Here is a 19,832-nt window from a genome sequence, read left to right on the forward strand (position 1 = left end):
CCTCAAATGAAGTGGACACTTCTGATGACGCATAGTGACGAGTATACACTTGCAGGGCAAGGGGCGAGGGAGGAAGGAATGATTTTTAAATGGACCATCCTTGGCCGGAAATACGTCACTCGTTCATCGCGCAAAGATTGTGTTTTCAGTGCTTTATATGTGCTACAGTCAATTATGACTGTATGTCTACTTATATTAAATATATCATTATTAATATACACCTACTGTATGATAGCTAGCAAATGAATTAACTTCTGAAGAAGGAAACTACAATTTCCAAAAGATAACCAAACAAAAAACATATTTACTTTTTTACAAGAACTGTTTGTGTCGTCATGTGCATTAGTAGCACAATTTCTAACTTATTTGCATTTATTTTTACTTACACTTGTATGTTGACTTCTCCATTGATGATGTTTTTAAGTTTTCGCTGACTTTTCTTAGCGGATGTGCAGTCGATGCAAATTGAATTATGGGGAGTTTCAGGCCCCGGAGTGAACATAATTGTACACTTGCAAACTCGACTAAAAATTATGGCTGAGGCGCTGATGTTGCAAACTTCCCTTGCTTGGCTAATCATTTGGACCGCCCTACAAGACGCCGACGGGGATTCCCCCAAGGGCATAAGGCAAGGGTAAGTGGACAAGGGTGTGTCTATTATGAGTTTGAACTGCAGCGGTCTGCATAGTCCAATCACAGAGCAGATACAAGTCACATGGTCTTTTAGCAAACACATGATGTCACTCGATAGCTGCTATATTGTCCAATTACAAAGCAGATACAAGTCACGTGAAGAACCAATATACACAGGCAGTAAGGAAAACAGACATTTGCATCCTGTAGCTCAAACTCCAAAAAGTTCTGGGACACTGTAAAATCAGTCTTTATGGGGGTGCCACAGGGTTCAATTCTCAGGCCGACTCTTTTCTCTTTATACATCAATGATGTCATTCTTGCTGCGGGTGATTCTCTGACCCACCTCTACGCAGACAACACCATTCTGTATACTTCTGGCCCTTCTTTGGACACTGTGTTAACAAACGTCCGGACGAGCTTCAATGCCATTCAACACTTCTTCCGTGGCCTCCAACAGCTCTTAAATGCAAATAAAACTAAATGCATGCTCTTCAACCTATCGCTGCCCGTACCTGCCCGCCCGTCTAGCATCACTACGCTGGACGGTTCTGACTTAGAATATGTGGACAACTACAAATACCTAGGTGTCTGGTTAGACTGTAAACTCTCCTTCCAGAATCACATTAAGCATCTCCAATCCAAAATGAAATCTAGAATTAGCTTCCTATATTGCAACAAAGCATCCTTCACTCATGCTGCCAAAAATCCCCGTAAAACTGACTATCCTACTGATCCTTGACTTTGGCGATATCATTTACATAATAGCCTCCAACACTCTACACAGCAAATTAGATGTAGTCTATCACAGTGCCATCCATTTTGTCACCAAAGCCCCATATACTACACCACCACTGAGACCTGTATGCTCTCGTTGGCTGGCCCTCGCTTCATATTCATCGCCAAACCCACTGGCTACAGATTATCTATAAGTCTTTGCTAGGTAAAGCCCTGCCTTATTTCAGCTCACTGGTCACCATAGCAGCACCCACGTGTAGCACGTGCTCCAGCAGGTATATTTCACTGGTCACCCCCAAAGCCAACTCCTCTTTGGCCTTCTTTCCTTCCAGTTCTCTGCTGCCAAAGACTAGAACGAATTGCAAACTTCACTGAAGCTGGAGACTTCTATCTCCCTCACTAACTTTAAGCGCCAGCTGTCAGAGCAGCTTATCAATCATTGCACTTGTACACAGACCATCTGTAAATAGCCCACCGAACTACCTCATCCCCATATTGTTTCACGTATCACTCCAGTGTTTAATTGCTAAATTGTAATTATTTCACCACTATAGCCTATTTATTGCCTTACCTCCCTAATCTTACTACATTTGCAGACACTGTATCTAGACTTTTCTATTGTGTTATTGACCGTAAGTTTGTTTATCCCATGTGTAACTCTGTGTTGTTTGTGTCACACTGCTTTACTCTATCTTGGCCACATCGCAGTTGTAAATGAGAACTTGTTCTCAACTGGCCTATCTGGTTAAAATCTGTTAGGGAACAAGTGATTCGCTAATAGATCACGTGACTTGTATCTGCTCTGTGATTGGACGATACAGACCGTGAGGCTCATGGTTACTGTAGGTTTTGGTGCTCTTTGAAACAGAAACTGATGGTAAAAACATGATTTCTCAACACAGCAGTTGAAACATTCATAATCGATGGGCACTACATCAACGTACAAATTGTTTTACAATCTCTGTATAAAATAGAACATCTACGTTGGCACAGCAATATTGTTAGCGCTAATATATTGATAATATATCACAAATATTTGATATCACCACTGGTTTTGAGGATTAAGAATCCAATTCCTCGTAGCAGCCCTATGTGAGGAGACATAGGGGAGGGGCATAGCTCATAGGATCAGGATTGCCTGAGTCTAACTCAACCATCTTGGCATGAGTACAAACCAGAGATGATTTCAACCTGTCTCTCCCACCTCTCCTTCTTCTGTATTGTGCGTTGACCTTTTCAGGCAGCCCAGTGCTTTCACCCACACTAAAGAGGGTTTTTATGGCTGGGGACAGATTCACTCGTCACTCCTCGCCTCAGGTAGATGGGGGGAAATTAATGTCTTGTGACGTGCAGTGAACATGGAGGAACACAGAATAGACCGTAGGGTTAATAGACTGAATGGCTCTATGGTTTCTATAAGATCTTAGCTGTGCAATAGAGAGACTCACTGTTCCACAGACACATAGACGGACAGGCACACAGACCGACGCACACAGACAGACAGAAACACAGACGGACAGGCACACAGACGGACAGGCTGACTATGGCTGACGTTGTACATTCTCCCAACCAATTGTGCAATTTTTTTTTCTCGTTTTGTGTAACTTATTTTTTTACTTATTGTGTAACTTGTTTTTTTACTTATTGTGTAACTTGTTTTTTTACTTATTGTGTAACTTGTTTTTTTACTTATTGTGTACATAAATGTTGCTACTACCATCTCTTATGACTGAAAATAATTTCTGTACAACAGAAAATTGATTTCTCACAGCGGACTGGAAGAAACTTTTTCCTTTAAAGAGTACAACGAGAAGGATATCCTGCTTTCACTGGAACAGGCCCAGATCCACGCCTTTTGCGTGAAGAAAAGACGCAAGAAAAGGGGACGCAGATCGGGGATCCTTCTGAGAAGCCGGAGGCGAGCGAGTGAACTCCCAACGCCTTCCATTCTTCTTCCTAACGTGCAATCGTTAAAAAATAAAATTGATGACCTAATATTAAGATTATCCTACCAAAGGGACATTAAAAACTGCAACATCTTGTGTTTCACCGAGATGTGGCTTAACAAAGAAATGGACAATATCTAGCTGGCGGGATTTTCCATCCACCGACAGAACAGAGACGCTACCTCTGGTAAAACGAGGGGTGGGGGTGTGTGTCTTTTTGTCAATATCAGCTGGTGCACGATGTTTAATATTAAATAAGTCTCGAGGTATTGCTCTCCTGAGGTAGAGAACCTTATGACAAACTGTCGACCACACTATCTACCAAGAGAGTTCTCATCTGTATTATTCGTAGCCGTCTATTTACCTCCACAAAGCAAAGCTGGCACTAAGACCGCTCTCATCCAACTCTATAAGGCCATAAGCAAAGAAGAAAATGCTCACCCAGAAGCAGCGCTCCTAGTGGCCGGGGTCTTTAAATGCAGGCAAACTTAAATCAGTTTTACCTAATATTTACCAGCATGTCACATGTGCAACAAGGGGAAAAAAATCCTGGACCACCTTTACTCCACACACAGAGACCCATACAAAGCTGTCCCCTGCCCTCCATTTGGCAATTCTGACCATAATTCTATCCTCCTGATTCCTGCTTACATGCAAAAACTAAAGCAGGAAGTACCAGTGACTCACTCAATACGGAAGTGGTCAGATAACGCGGATGCTACACTACAGGACTGTTTTGTTAGCACAGACTGGAATATGTTCCGGGATTCATCCAATCGCATTCAGGATTACACCACCTGAGCCATCGGCTTCATCAATCAGTGCATCGATGACGTCGTCCCCCCAGTGACTGTATGTACATATCCCAACCAGAAGCCATGGATTACAGGCAACATCTGCATCGAGCTAAAGGCTATTGCTGCTACTTTCAAGGAGCGGGAGACTAATCCGGGCGCTTATAAGAAATCCCGCTATGCCCTCAGACGAACCATCAAACAAGCAAAGCGTCAATACAGGATTAAGATTGAATCCTACTACATCGGCTCTGACTCTCATCAGATATGGCAGGGCTTGAAAACTATTACGGACTACAAAGGGAAACCCAGACGCGAGCTGCCCAGTGACGCGAGCCTGCCAGAAGAGCTAAATGCCATTTATGCTCTCTTCGAGGCAAGCAATACTGAAGCATGCACAAGAGCACCAGCTGTTCTGGATGACTGTGTGATAATGCTCTCGGTAGCCATGTGAACCAAACCTTTAAACAGGTCAATATTCACAAAGCCACTGGGCGAGACGGATTACCAGGACGTGTACTCAAAGCATCTGTCAAGTGTCTTCACTGAGATTTTCAACCTCTCCCTGACCAAGTCTATAATACCTATATGTTTCAAGCAGACCACCATAGTCCCCCTGCCTAAATGATTACCGCCCAATGGCACTCACGGCGGTAGCCATGAAGTGCTTTGAAAGGATGGTCATGACTCACATCAACAGCATCCTCTCGGACACCCCAGACCCATTTCAATTCACATACCGCCCCAACAGATCCACAGAAGACCCAATTGCACTCCGCACTGCCCTTTCCCATCTGGTCAAAAGGAACACCTGTGTGAGAATGCTGCTCATTGACCACAGCTCAGCGTTCAACACTATAGTGCCCACGAAGCGCATTACTAAGCTAAGGACTCTGGGACTAAACACCTCCCTCTGCAACCTGCACTTCCTGACGGTCCACCCCCAGGTGGTAAGAGTAGGCAACAACACATCTGCCATGCTGATCCTCAAAATGGGGGCCCCTCAGGGGTGTGTGCTCACTTCCCTCCTGTACTCCCTGTTCACTCATGACTGCACGGCCAGGCACAACTCCAACACCATCATTATAGACTGTTTTCTCTGCTAACGCACGGGAAGCAGTACCGGAGCGCCAAGTCTAGGACCAAAAGGCTAGACTGCTGAACCATTCATAAAAATCGCCACCGGACTATTTACATTGACCCCCACCCCTCTTGCACACTGCTGCTACTTGCTGTTTGTTTGTTACCTAAGCAGAGTCACTTCACCCCCACCTACATGTACAGATTACCTCATCTAACCTGTACCCCTGCACACTGACTTGGTACCGGTGCCCCCTGTATATAGCCTCGATATTGTTATTCTTGTTGTGTTACTTTTTATTATTACTTTTTATTTTCGCCTACTTGGTAAATATTTTCATCTTCTTGAACTGCATTGTTGGTTAAGGGCTTGGAAGTAAGCATTTCACGTTGAAGTCTACACTTGTTGTATTTGGCGCATGTTGCAAATAAAGTTTAATTTGATTTGAAACACACAGACAGACAGAAACACACACACACACATACATACTGTATTTACACGTGCACACAAAGACGCATACCCCCCCACACACACACACATACATACCCTCACACACACACACACATTAATACCGTAAGTCTTTAGGATATTTGAACACTTTTTACTAATTTGGTTACTCTCTGAGACAGCCCCTTTGTGGCTTTGCCCCAAAAAACTGAAATACTCAAAAATACTCTGAAGATTCATCGTTGCACAGAACTACTTCTAGAAGGAAGTGGATTAATTTAGTTGAAGGTTGGTTAGCTCTCTAATCAATTCAGTCACAGGTTTTCATTTGGTGTATAGAGAACAGTAATTACAATCATTCACTTACCAACAATATTTCTCAACGGCAGACTAAACTCACAGAGGGAATGACAGAAATAATTGTATTCAAGAACTCCTCCGGAATGTCTGAGTCAAGAGTCTAGAATGAATTGGCTGTCTAAATCTGCAATCCGACTCAAGCTCATATTTTACAAAGAAAATATACTATTTAACGTATTATCTAAATAAGGACACAATTGTTAAGGGTCCATATCAGTGAAGTCTAAATTAAATACTTGTCAGCTAAACATTCACATTGAGTTATAATTTTTTGTTTTATTTCCTAACCAATATATTGGAATGACCTTCATTATCAAACATGCAATTAAATAACAAGTAAAACACTTGCTACTTTGAACTGATTAAACATCATTTGTGTGGCTATAGCTTATTTCCAATTGAAATGGTTTCTTTAGCCATTGTCAATAAGTACACACAAGTGCATGGTGAATGCAGACACAGACGCATCTTATTGAGAAGCTTTGGTTGGTATTTTCTGGACCTCATTTATAAACGAGAGACATATTATGCACACACAAACATGATTGACATTTCCTCCATCTCCAAAACTAAATGAGCAGTCCTGTTTATTTTATTTTTTCATTTGAACTTGACATGGACTTCTGTAAAAGGCCATGAAATTAATGTAACTTTCCGAATAAAGTTTTTCAAAGTCATCGCAAAAAAAAAATATATATATATATATCTTAAGTGAGCTTAATTTGATTTTGTGCCACTTTACCATAGTCAGCTCTATGATACCACTGATAAACCACCCGAATGAATTTAAATGTAACTAAAAATGGGGGAGGGAAGAGGAGTGGGAGAGAGATAAGAAGAACTGTGTCTAGTAATTACATATCCTTGTATTTCACATCTAGCAGAAAAAATGCTGAACATATGATGGTGATATATTATTATAAACCTACAGTCTTAACAAAGACTGTCCTACTAGTGTCACTCATTGTAATTCTAGCTTTACAGGGCACATCTTTGATAATTATATAAAATAACATCAAACATGGATATACAGTCCAATATTATGTTACAAAGGTAGTTTTGAATTTCCAAACAAGATCTAATCAACAGACATATTCAAATTATATTTTTTCAATAGGGGATGAGAGGGAATGTCTCATTTGATTCTAAATCATTATTGACATTTCTTACCAGATTGAAGTCCTAACTAGTTAACTACCAGTAGAAAAAAAGGCTAGTTCAATGCAAACATCCTACAGTAAATGATGCCCTATGTGAGTATTATCTCTGCTTACATGCCATCCTATAACACCAGTCAATTACTTCTAATCACAATTACTGTACAGCATCCCCCTCCCTTTTCCCGAGCCCTCCGCACTTAACTATCCCTAATACTGTATTTCTCCCAGCTCCTCTATGTTTTGATGAGCCTCCATCAATGCCTCTGTCAGTCTGGCAATAGGCAATTGGGTACCATTTGGGATGCAGACTGTCACAGGCCGAGGCAGAACTACAGGCAGCAGGGTAATGGCCGCCCCCCAGCCACTGGCCACTGGCAGGTTCCAGAGTGACATCATAATAAGAGCAGACGCTGAGGATATGGAATGATGACAAAAAAGAAAGAGAGAGAGAGAGAGAGAGAGGCAGTGAGAAAAAAAGATGGGAAGATAGAGAAACAGAGAGAGAGATTCGGGGATATATATATATATATATATACGTATATATAGAGAGCGAGAGCGGGAGAGAGAGAGAGAGAGAGAGAGAGAGAGGGAGAGAGAGAGAGAGAGAGAGAGAGAGAGAGAGAGAGAGAGAGAGAGAGAGAGAAATTAAAAAAGATTAAAAGGGTAGAGGAATGGAGGGGATCACCATTGTGAAAAGCGGGGGAGGGGGGGGGAATAATTGCACCACAAGTGCCTTCCCTGGTATAATCTCATTAAAAGGTCACATCATACCCATTTATTGAGGCATTAGAATGTCCATAGCCCAATTATCAGAGGCTCTGTGTGCATTCCAAATGACACCCTATTTTCTGAATACTGCACTTCTTTTGACCAGAGTCCTATGAGTTTCCCTATTGGCCCTGGTCAAAAGTAGTGCACTATAAAGGGGAATAGGGTGCCATTTGGGAAGTAGATGCAGACTCAAAATAACCCATCCATTTGTCTTAGATGCCCAGTTCTCTTTCCTTTCTCTCATTCTTTTTCCTTCTTCCCCTTTCGTTCCCTCTTTATGTGGAGTACAAAAGAGTTGGACAGGCAGCCTCAGAAATCAGACCCTCTTCCTTATCCAGAGTCTGGGTCATGGAAGTCATACCATAACAATGGTGCTGTCAAGCCCAGAGGGTACTGTAGCAGGGTAGCAGACACCCCCCCCCCACACACACACACACACACACACACACACACACACACAAACACACCATATTCTGTCTGCGTGAGGCCCAGAGGGTACAGTAGCAGGGTAGTAAACTACTCTGTTGGAGGGAACAGCTAATGCTAAAAGCCTGTCTACCACACAGCACACAAAGAGAATGGACTAGGGAGCCCTGGCCTTATTCTTCTACTGTTATCAGAGCATGATGCACTTACAAAGCTCCCTTGCTCTCTTTAACTCCGCTCTCGCTTCCCTCTCTCTCTCTCTCTCTCCATCCTACCCTCCCTCCTCTTTTGATCTTGATCCCTTCTTTCCCCTATCTTTCTCATTACTGCTCACTCTTTGTCTCTTTCTCTCCCCCTCTCCTTCTCTTGATCTCTTTCTCATATCCCCCCTCTCTCTTTCTCTTCTCCCTCTCCGTCCCTTCTCCTCTCAGGGTTAGACCCGGAAGGGGAAGGTTTGATTTGTTTCAGCTCTTGTAGCCATGGCTGCAGGAGCAGTAATGAATCAGAAGTAGTGAACAATTAGTAATGACACGCAACGCCATCCACGGGGCAGGCAGTCGATTGTATTATTCTGTCTTCGCTGGTTTACAAACACACACACACACTGTATTCTGTCTCTGTGAGCTCCAGTTCAGTCTAGTGTACAACCAATCAGACCATTGGGGAGTCCAAATGAAAAGCTACAAAACGATAAACAGTGCACTGGCGCTTTCTTATGCCCAAATCCCTTATATATATAAAAAATAAAACTTATTTAATAATATCAGACAAATTCTTCCATCTCCATCTTCTCCTCCTGCTTAATTCTTTCCCAGCCCTCTCTCTAAAGGAACAGTGGAAGAAATCATTTGCATATTATTTCATTTAATGTGGAGCAGAGAGCGAGGGGGCGTGGTTCTCAGAGCTTGTAATGAGATGAAAGCCAGGTCTTATCTGACCACTTTATTAACACAAAGAAAACAAGAAGCATGGGTGAGCCAGGTCAACTGGGACTGGGGGAACAGGGGGGCGGTCTCAGTCCCAATCACTGCTGTCTGGAGGTGGGAGATAAGGTAGAGGTTTGTCCCTGTCCCGCCGTTCCCTTGCCCAGATCACCATGTACTCTGTCTAGAACCGAATGAATGGGTATGATGAATGGGTATGGGTGTTGCTGTGTTTAAAACCAGAGCACAGCATCATTTTGTTAGTATATAAAAACAAATGTCCCTGAAGTGTAATTGATATCGCTATCACACTTAAATTAATCAGAGTTTTAATACAGAAAGAGAGGATGGAGAGAGTAGTGCTATGGTCCATAGTATGAAAAAATGATAGTGTCTGATTACCTGCAGTAGCTACATACAGTATACAGCATGTGTACTACTCAGTGTGTGTGTGTGTGTGTGTGTGTGTGTGTGTGTGTGTGTGTGTGTGTGTGTGTGTGTGTGTGTGTGTGTGTGTGTGTGTGTGTGTGTGTGTGTGTGTGTGTGTGTGCGTGTGTCTTTGTTTGTCTCCTCCTACATAGTGTTTACATGTCTTGCCGATAGCCTAAAAAGGAGACTGTACAATTTTCTCAACCCTATCATTTGAAGAGAGATTACTCTTTTGTCAGAAGATAACTGGGAGGCATAAACATACAGAAAGAATTGGAACTTGTCATGAAATAAAGAAAGCAGTAAAAAAGTAATAGGAATCCAGAATGAGAGTTGCTCTCTCCCGCAGCGTGCTCTGCTTCGTCCTACACGACCCACATCTTCCCTCCCTCACTCCATTCCTTCTCTCTTCACCCTCCCTCCCTCGCTTCCCTGACCTCTCTGTATCCCAGGGGTTGAGAAGAACCAGGGCTCTTCTTCCTACTGACCACTCCTCTCCTCCATTCCTCTCCTCTCAGATAACACAACCTGGACCCTCGTGGGTGACAAACAAAGGGGAAAAACTGGCCCAACCAACCAACAGCCTGGCACTGTCATATAGCTTTGACAGAAGGGATGAAGGCCCATCAATAACCAAACCCTCCCTCCCGCCAAACTGACTATGTCTCAATAACAATACTACTGTAGTAATCCACAGAATGCATGCCCAATTGCATTATTGCATTGTTGAGTTTTGAGTTTGCAAGAAAGGCATTTCACTGTACTTGTGCATGTGCCATTAAAACTTCAAACTTGAAAAATACATTGCTTCACTCTAAGGGCTCTATTTTAACTAAATTAACACAATTGTACATCTAAGCACAGGTGGTTGCGCTATAGGTTCAAGGGTGTGTCAGAAATAGTTTAGCTATTTTCACTATCACAGTTATCGGCGCACATGCTGGCATTGGTGTGAAAGGGCTGAATTTTGATGGACAAATAAGTTGTTGGTTTGTCGAGGCTTGTCCACTCACTGGCCAATCAGATCGTGCTCCATGTCTAAATATCTGGTTGCTTCAGATTGTGTATTTACGGTCTTTTATGTATTGCCTGTATTGCCAGTTAGTCCTTTATAGTTTGTTAAATGGCTTACAGGAATGAAATAACAAAATGTAGACCTATCCCATCTTTGGGAAATAGGTTAACTTGAACCCATTTGCAGTCCACATTGTGCTAAGTGATTGTATGGCTTCAGAAGCATTCACACTGATATAGGGTCTAGGCCTACTGTAAATTGCATTATGGCTGAGCATGGACATGCCAAACATTATCAATAAGAACGATAACGTTCATTATAGATAAGGCCTATGAAGATTGAATAATTCAAATAAAATTCTAAACAAAACGAAAAAACAACTTGTTTTAAAAAGGCTAAGTCACATTTACAACCACCATCATTTCTCCACGTTGGCATATCATTTTAAAACAGAGCAGACTATGGAGTGTTTTACGCACATCAAAGCAGGACCTGTATGGCTAAAATAATGTGGGCCTGCCTACAATGCATAGATAGATAGAAAGGGAAAGTCAGCTCACTGTTTTACTCCTCTCATACTTGATATTTTAATAAAGCTTTGGTGATTAAGATTCATTTCCAAGCGGCCTCAGGAGCCAAACCCTTTATCGACAGTCTTGACTACCTTGCAATTCCATTGGGCAGACAAAAAAAGCCTTCATTGAGAGGAGGGGAGGCTATGCTTGGTTTTTAATTAAAATGAAACAAAATGGGAAGAAACATGTGTTTTTATGTTCCTAAATATGAAGTATACAGGTACCAAAAGCACATTAGGCTTCTCTTGTTCCATGTGCAAATGGGCCGTGTGCATCATGGCTGGATAGGCTGCATTTCCACTTTCAAAAGTCATGCCATAACCAACTGCGTTGCCTCCAAAACCAGCTTGTTTGGTCTTAAATATCCTTATCAGGGCTGTCTGAAATGAGCACTTTGGATCATGTTTTTAAGGACACACCTCAAGTATTTCCACCCCGCCCATCTTTGGCGCAAGCGAGCTGATTTTAGACTGGCGTTAGGCCTGGAAAACATCAGTGCACCAGTTTTTACATTATGAAATTGCAAACTAATGTGTGTTTGACACTACCGCCGCCTTAATGCCAGCCGAGAATAGAACCCTAAATGGTACAGGTAGAGCCTTGGCTTGTGCGAACCAGAACACAAGGAGCAGTTCTCCTGTTTCTGTAGTGTGAGGCAGCTTGATGTACAAATACACCCCCTGGACAGGACGCTAGTGTATCGCAGGGCCTTACCTACAATCTATCTCCTTAATGCTGAGTGCCAAGAAGAGACAATTTGGGTCCCATCTTTACAGTCTTTGTTATGACTCTGCCGGGGATTGAACTCCTAATCTTGGTGCGGACACTCTAACAACAAGACCAATGAGTTGGTCCAAGTGGTACAGTATGCCTGTGTGGATATTGGAACAGAGCCTGTATCTCAGCATCACTGGAGTTTACATCACAGTTGGCTGCTCCTTCTAGCCTGAGGACTCTAAACTCTGCTTTGTCGTTTGGTCTGAGACTGTCATCATTGAAGTTGTTTGTGGTGACGGGGGGCATGAGGGGAGTTGTACAAAACAAAGTCATCAGTAATCTGATAGTCTCCAACCATGAAGAGTATCAAAGCCAACAACAACTTTTCAAACCGTTGATTTACCCACGTGTGCACTGGCTCTGGCTCAACCTATTGGTTTCTGGACCAATCAAGGTCAGGGAGGTACTCAGATCCAGGCTCATTGCGGGTAACAATCTAACGTTCGTGGGCGAGACGTAGCATTTGGCCAGAGCAAGGAGTCTGTGTGGCTAGGCAACACTCATTCACCTCCCTGTCACAAGTTCAGACTGTCAGTAGCTTATTCAGCCAAACACACTGTGAGTAGCCTACTCACCCACCTTACCAGACCTTCCTCCACTCTAAGTACTCTCACCATGTGCTGTGGACAGTTAAGATATGGTGGGTGGATATTTTATCCTTTGTCTGCATGGCTTGATCTCCTAACTCAGGATGACAGACATCTTTCTTACCTTTCACACTCAGACCTTCCTGCAGCTTCCATGTGGGGAATAGGGAAGATAGAGTGTGGGGAGGGGAGAGCAGAGTACACATCCTATACACTTTGACTGTCTACTTGATCTCTTAACTCCAACTGACATGATTAAAATAATCCTTTGCAAGGCCGATCCAACTTGCCATCTCATCCTGTTGAGTCAGACTTAGTTCCTGTGAGATTTGCTTTGTATCTGAGTCACGAACTCGGAGCGTGACCTCCTTCAACCCCTCCAACCCTGCTACTATACATCCCAGTCAATGCCTGTCCTCTCTCTCGCTTTCTCTCTCTCTCTTATATCCATCCCTATCTGTATCTCTCTCTGTCTCTCTCTATCTCTCTTCCCATCCCCATCCCTTCTCCAATCACTGATGCTGCTGTTCATTCTTGCTACACACTCCACACCAAATTACTGTTTGTCCCCTGAACCCTTACCTGCTCAAACAGAATTAATGTGGCTGATGTGACAAAACATTGTCAATCTGCCGGAAGATTGGAGCAGGTCGCAATTTTCTCTTTCTGGAGAGGTGATTGGTCTTGAAAAAGTTTGTGTCTCAAATACCACCCTAAACCCTACATACTGCACTATTTTGACCTGATCAAATGTAGTGCACTATATAGTGAACAGGGTGCTATTTGGTAAACATCCAAAGGGCAGTGCAGAGTTTGGTCTCATTAAACTACTTCATTACGTAACTTAGTTATCACCCTGACTTACTGTAGCCGTTGTCAAAGCCTTCACTGCTATTTGAATAGTGTTCCAGTATTTGTGCACCTATTATAACACCTAAATATGTTGTGTCTTGGATTCTTGAAATGTAGATTGCAGATGTTTTTGTTAGGTTATTGTTATCTGGTAATTTGTAAACTTGTTTAAATGGGGATGGAATATGTTGTATATATATATATATATATATATATATATATATATATATATATATATATATATATATATATATATATATGTGTATATATATACTTTGTTTTCTACTCTAAACCATAAACTGTGTGCAAAAGGTTGAATGTTTTTCACAAACGATAAATTCTGAGAATGTATAACTAGCTAAAAAAGTCTGCCAAAAAGAAAGAAAGAAAAGAAGGAATATGTGTTTTTAGAAATCATTTTGGCAAGACTTATGTTATGAAAATGTTTAAATTTGTGATTTGGCTTCTACAGTAACATAACTTTATTAACCTAGTTGAAACTTCAGCGTGCTAATTCTCAATTAATATAGGAATAATTTGTTGGCTAAAATTAAAATTAAATGATTTGAGTAAGTGAAGTTGGGTCGATGAAATGTTGTAGGTAACTGTTTTTTTTTTAAACGTCAAAAACATATTTAAACCTTTGTGGCAGTTGTTATAGCTCAATGATTAAGTATTAACATTTAACCTTTGACTTTACAGACTTTAACCACTGAAATGTCTCTTTAAACTTTAAAGGCAACAATGATAACGAACGCCTGGCGATTGCTAGACAGCGAATCCCATATCGACTTGGTCGAGTAGTTGACGAATGGCTACTCGACAAAGGTAAAAACATTGATTAAAACTTCAAATAAAAATAATTTGATCATAACCCAGTAATACTTTTTGTAACCAATAAACCTTAAAAAAATAAATGTTCAGTAAAACTTAAATAAAACTAAATGATTTAAAACAGTTAAATGTAGCTAGCTAGTAACATTGCACACTTTTGCATATAATAATGTATTCTTCTTTTTAGAGATGTCAACTGTTTAATACGTCTGTCAGCTTCAGGTTAAAGGGACTGTAAACATAAATCTAACTATTTCTTGAAGTAATGTCAACACTGTTAAAATGTACATAAATTATTATATCATTGTTGTTATTTGATGTAAACACCTAAATGATCAACTAAAAAAGGTCCAGTTAAATGATCCATTCAGTTGATATTTGTAGTGTTATATTTGATACACATAAATGTATGTGGTTGATTTATAATGGATCATACTGATTAAACTGCAATACATTTAAATGGTAAATAGAGTGTAATATTAATTGGCATAAAGAAAGTGAGTCCCTTTAACAGATTTTGTAAATATGTATAGGGAATGAAGATCAAGGAAATGTATCATAAAACATAAAAGTTTGAGTGCATGCCTTTTTGTATGTTTCTAAAAACCAAGTTGTATCTCCCAACTCGTATGTGCCATGGTTATTTTTCATTTGAATGTTTTCTGGTTCAGTTTGTTCAGTTATTTTTACTGTCAGGAATGACTCTTTTGTTATGTGCCTCATTTTTCATATCACGTGTAAGTTTTAAGTTGCGTTCACTTCTTGCTAAAAGGCGGTCTTGAGATGATGATGATGATGTTGAAAGTAATAGGAAACATTTTAAAACCTTGGCAAAGCTTTAGAAACGTATGATAATTATCGTAATGAAACTCAAAAAGTCTATACATTCCGCAACTTTGAATGGTGTTTTTTGGTTCGCATAATGAAACTAAACAGTAAATGGTAAAAGTGGTAAGTGTTTTCAAAGGAATTAAAGTATGAAGCTATTCAAAGAGGATAATTGGACACTATATAGGATGACACATCTGTCAGGTCTATTTTCTCCACAGACCATTTCTCATGGACAATCTGTCCCTTTTTTATTTCCGTTACTTAAGCAGTAAAAACTCACACTTCCAAGATTGTCTTATTATTTCAAGGAATAAATCAATTGCAGTTTAGTACATTGCTGTGAAGTAATGCGACAAGATTCGCACGCCTACCAGGATTAATGTCCTCCCTGCAGTTAAGTTGATTTGATTGTCCTTTTAGCAAAGCTACAGTGCATTAATTTACAACAACTGTAAATGTTTTTTCTTTATTCTTTCTCCCTTTGTTCCATAGCCAACCCATCATTCAAACCGCAATAAATTACCATGAGATGTTTGCCTCTAGCAACGGGTAATTTATCGCGACTCATTAGCCGACTGGGCAAATAATCTGTCATTTTTCTTATGCGCGATTATTTTTCATCACTCTTTTGTTTTGGATTTCTGTTGTGACTCAAAGTACAAGTAGGGAATTTGCGGCGGCAGAGTCCGTCCGCGTTCCTTCCAACATACATTCTCGTATATATGTAACGTTGTTTTCCCGCAGGTCGGCAGCTCACTATCTTCAACAGCCAGACCACCATACAGATAGGTGGCTGGGACCGGGACAGGAGTCGCCCGTTTCAGGGCCAGCTCTCAGGTCTCTACTATAACGGGCTGAAGGTGTTCAACATGGCCACAGAAGGAGATCGTAACATCCGCATCCAGGGCAGCGTGAGGCTGGTGGGGGAGTCGCCCTCGTCCATCACGCCACAGTCGAGTGCCAACACAGCCAACCGGTCGGAGACGTCCACATCCATTATGGAGATCACCACGACGACAGCGTCCAGTAGGAGGGTGAAGCAGACGACGCCACGGGAACCTCAACAGGTAGGAGAACTCAGAACTTAATAAAATATATACTTCATTCGTCCATGAGAGAGGGACATTTCTATTCTTCTTTTATCCAACCCCGATACACACACACATCCACACAAACACACATTAGGTTTGAGAGACTGGAGCAGAGGGCAGCCGCAATGCAGGGCCCAAACCTATTAGTCGTCTTCTTTTGTGTGTACGTTTTTGTTCTCTGCCTGGTCCCAGATCAGTTTCTGCTGTATAGCCAACTCCGATGTTTGTTCACATGCCAAACTTGGCATGACAATGACCTTAAGAGTTTTCAAGAAAAGCACAAACAAATTGGACTCATTTTGTGGTTATATGCGGCTTACATTATTGTATTTTATTTTCTGGAATGTTTCAAATGTAAACCGTTTGAAAAGTCACTGCATGCATTTGACATACACTGAGTGTACAACCTATTAGAAACACCTTCCTAATATTGAGTTGCACCCCCTTTTACCCTCAGAGGTATGCTGGCCTTTTTTGACTCCAATGATTCTCACAGTTGTATCAAGTTGGCTGGATGTCCTTTGGGTGGTGGACCATTTTTGATACACATGGGAAACTGTTGAGCGTGGCAAAACCCAGCAGTGTTGTAGTTCTTGACACAAACCGGTGCGCCTGGCACTTACTACCATAACCCGCTCAAACGCACTTTGAAAAAATATTTTGTCTTGCCCATTCACCCTCTGAATGGCACACACACACAATCCATGTCTCAATTGTCTCAAGACAAAAAAATGTTCTTTAACTTGTCTCCTCCCCTTCATCTACACATATTGAAGTGGATTTAACAAATTACACAAATAAGGGATCATAGCTTTCACCTGTATTCACCTGGTCAGTCTACAGTGCCTTCAGAAAGTATTCACTACAAAGATACAGGGATCCTTCCTAACTCAGTTGCCAGAGAGGAAGGAAACCGCTCATTGATTTCACCGTGAGGCCAATGGTGACTTTAAAAGAGTTAGGGTACAATGACTGTGATAGGAGAAAACTGAGGATGCATCAACAACATTGTAGTTACTCCACAATACTAACCTAATTGACAGAGTGAAAAGAAGGAAGCTTGTACACAATAAAAAATATTCCAAAACATGCATCCTGTTTGCAACAAAGCACTAAAGTAATACTGCAGAAACATTTTGAAAATCAATTACATTTTTGTCCTGAATACAAAGTGATATGTTTGTGGCAAATCCAATACAACACATTAATGATTACTACTCTCCATATTTTCAAGCATAGTGGTGGCTGCATCATGCTACTGTATGGGTATACTTGTAATCGTTAAGGACGGGGGAGTTTTTCAGGATAAGAAAGAAACAGAATGGAGCTAAGCACAGGCAAAATCCTAGAGAAAAACCTGGTTCAGTCTAAAATGTTTAAAGAATAATGGTGTGGAAAGCTCTTTGTGACTTACCCAGAAAGATTCACAGCTGTTATCACTGCTGAAGGTGCTTCTACAAAGTATTGATTCATGGAGTGAATACTGATGTACAATTTCAATACATTTGCAAACCTTTCTAAAAACATGTTTTCACTTTGTGATTTTGAGTTATTGTGTGTAGATGGGTGAGAAATTGGTTTATTTAATACATTTTCAATTCAGGCTGTAACACAGCAAAATGTGCAATAAATCAAGGGGTATGAATACTTTCTGAAGGCACTGTATGTCATGAAAGAGCAAGTGTTCTTAATATTTTGTTCACTCACTGCACATTACATGCTTACCCAACAACTTACACAATACGGATGTTCTCATAACTGTCCTAATATTACGCGTATTATGTGTTGTGTTATGTGCTCTTAGCTGTTCGATGATGCATCTGACCTCAATAACAGTGGGTGAATCACGTCTCCAGCAGGGTACCCCATCATCAGCTTAACATAGCATCACTGTGTATGCCAATGTATGCAATGACACTGCTAGACATATGCTGCAATCAAATGTGACATATTACATTTCAAAACATGACATAGGACACATTGGAATAGAGTGATTTAATAATATCTCCTTCTGGAGAAACAAACAAAGATATTAAGTATTACATATCATTATATGTCAATTAAAACATGCAGGTGCATTTTCATCATATAAATTATTGTTCCGAAAAATGGTTGAAAATTATTAATATCGACAGCTTTATTAGTTCTTTCAAATAAGATATTTTGCTTGTGGAGCTTACAGACAACCCAAAACATGTTTAAAAGGAGTAACTAAATCAATATGTGTTTTACTAAATAGATATTTGCAAAAAATCCATAGTTCAACAATTTTAACAATGCTGGTTCTATTGGAAGCTGGATTGCGTGCAGACATGCAGACTAGACTGTATGGCCAGGACTCATTTAGGTTATTGTGTATAGGGGAGGATAGGGGTAAGTTGCTCCTACCTCTCTAAAGTTGCTTTTGTGTGTGTCTCACCAGGGAGAGACAGCACTATGTGGGGTGGCCTCCTCAAGCACTATTGTAGTGAAGAAATACACATGATGCTTCATAGGGCACAGCCCAGGGGGCGTTTTCTGCCTCCATGCTCAAAATAACAAATAAAAGAGAAATAAAAAAAGAGGAGAGGCCAATGAAAACCAGGGTAGTTGTCGTTTAAATTGTTGTGCAATTCCGAGGCTATGAAGCGACTGCATGTCTTGGGATAAAAGAGAGTGATTTTGGTAGAGCAGTGAACATTGAATCACTTTCATGCCAAATTGATGGACCAGGGTATGGGCTTAGAGTTCACCCCTTGGGTATATGTGCACTGGGCTTGAAGGAGGTGTCTGGCTAATGCTTGATCAGCCACAGACCAAAAGAGTCAAGGAGTCAGAGGAATGGGGTCTGTCTCACAAACTAGCTGGCTGACCTTCCAAAGACATAATAACAAGAGAATGGGCAGTCATTCAAATCACATCACAACCTTTCAGGATTTTTGCTTCACTCCTCAATTGCCCAGAAGTCGTTTGTGGTAATTGTGAGGTAAAACTAGTGGTCATTGTGGGTAATAGTAGAGAGTAAATGTGTTGAGGTAGCTTAAAAAGCAGGAGAAATGAGGAAAGGAACAACAACTGAATGCATTCAACTGAAATGTGTCTTCTGCATTTAACCCAACCCCTCTGAATAGGTTGTATTTCTAAGCAAACATAAGAAATGTTATCCTACTACGTTATTTTCTTTGAGTTTCTAAAAGTATTCCGAATACACAGTTTCTTCTGGCACTTGAAGTATTATCCAGATTTATTAACTTTTACTTTAAATAAACATATTGTCCTTATTGTGAAAAGAGGATCGGTAATGTTGAAGTATTTACTTCCCGTGTTCACCGTGGGTTGATACTCAGCTGTGGGGGCTGCTTTCATATTAGATATTATACTGCTGACATGTTCAAAGCGGTGTGTTGGCATAACTAATTAATAATTGATCAAAACGTCCCTTTTGAGAAACAAGCAAGGGCAATACTGTGCAATCAAAACAGATCTAGGAATAAAGAATATTGTAGTCTAGACAACATAATCAATAAAGGCACAGTCAAGTTACTTGATCCCTCTGATTGGATATTAGGTAGAGCCCAAACCT

General features: G+C 40.9%; 1 protein-coding gene across 22 annotated transcripts in view; it reads left to right on the top strand.

The window, feature by feature from the left end:
- LOC135523501 (neurexin-1a) overlaps positions 1-19,832 on the top strand; it is a 608,692-nt gene that overhangs the window by 503,571 nt on the left and 85,289 nt on the right. For 12 of the 22 annotated variants that reach the window (XM_064950217.1, XM_064950216.1, XM_064950219.1 and 9 more), the window contains 2 exons: positions 14,253-14,342; positions 15,924-16,246. In XM_064950217.1, coding sequence (XP_064806289.1) covers positions 14,253-14,342; positions 15,924-16,246 — 413 coding nt within the window. The remainder of the gene's footprint in view (positions 1-14,252; positions 14,343-15,923; positions 16,247-19,832) is intronic. The other 10 variants (XM_064950225.1, XM_064950227.1, XM_064950238.1 and 7 more) reach the window with 1 other exon arrangement.

Source organism: Oncorhynchus masou, chromosome 31 (genome assembly GCF_036934945.1).
Source record: "Oncorhynchus masou masou isolate Uvic2021 chromosome 31, UVic_Omas_1.1, whole genome shotgun sequence".
NCBI classification, from domain to species: domain Eukaryota; kingdom Metazoa; phylum Chordata; class Actinopteri; order Salmoniformes; family Salmonidae; genus Oncorhynchus; species Oncorhynchus masou.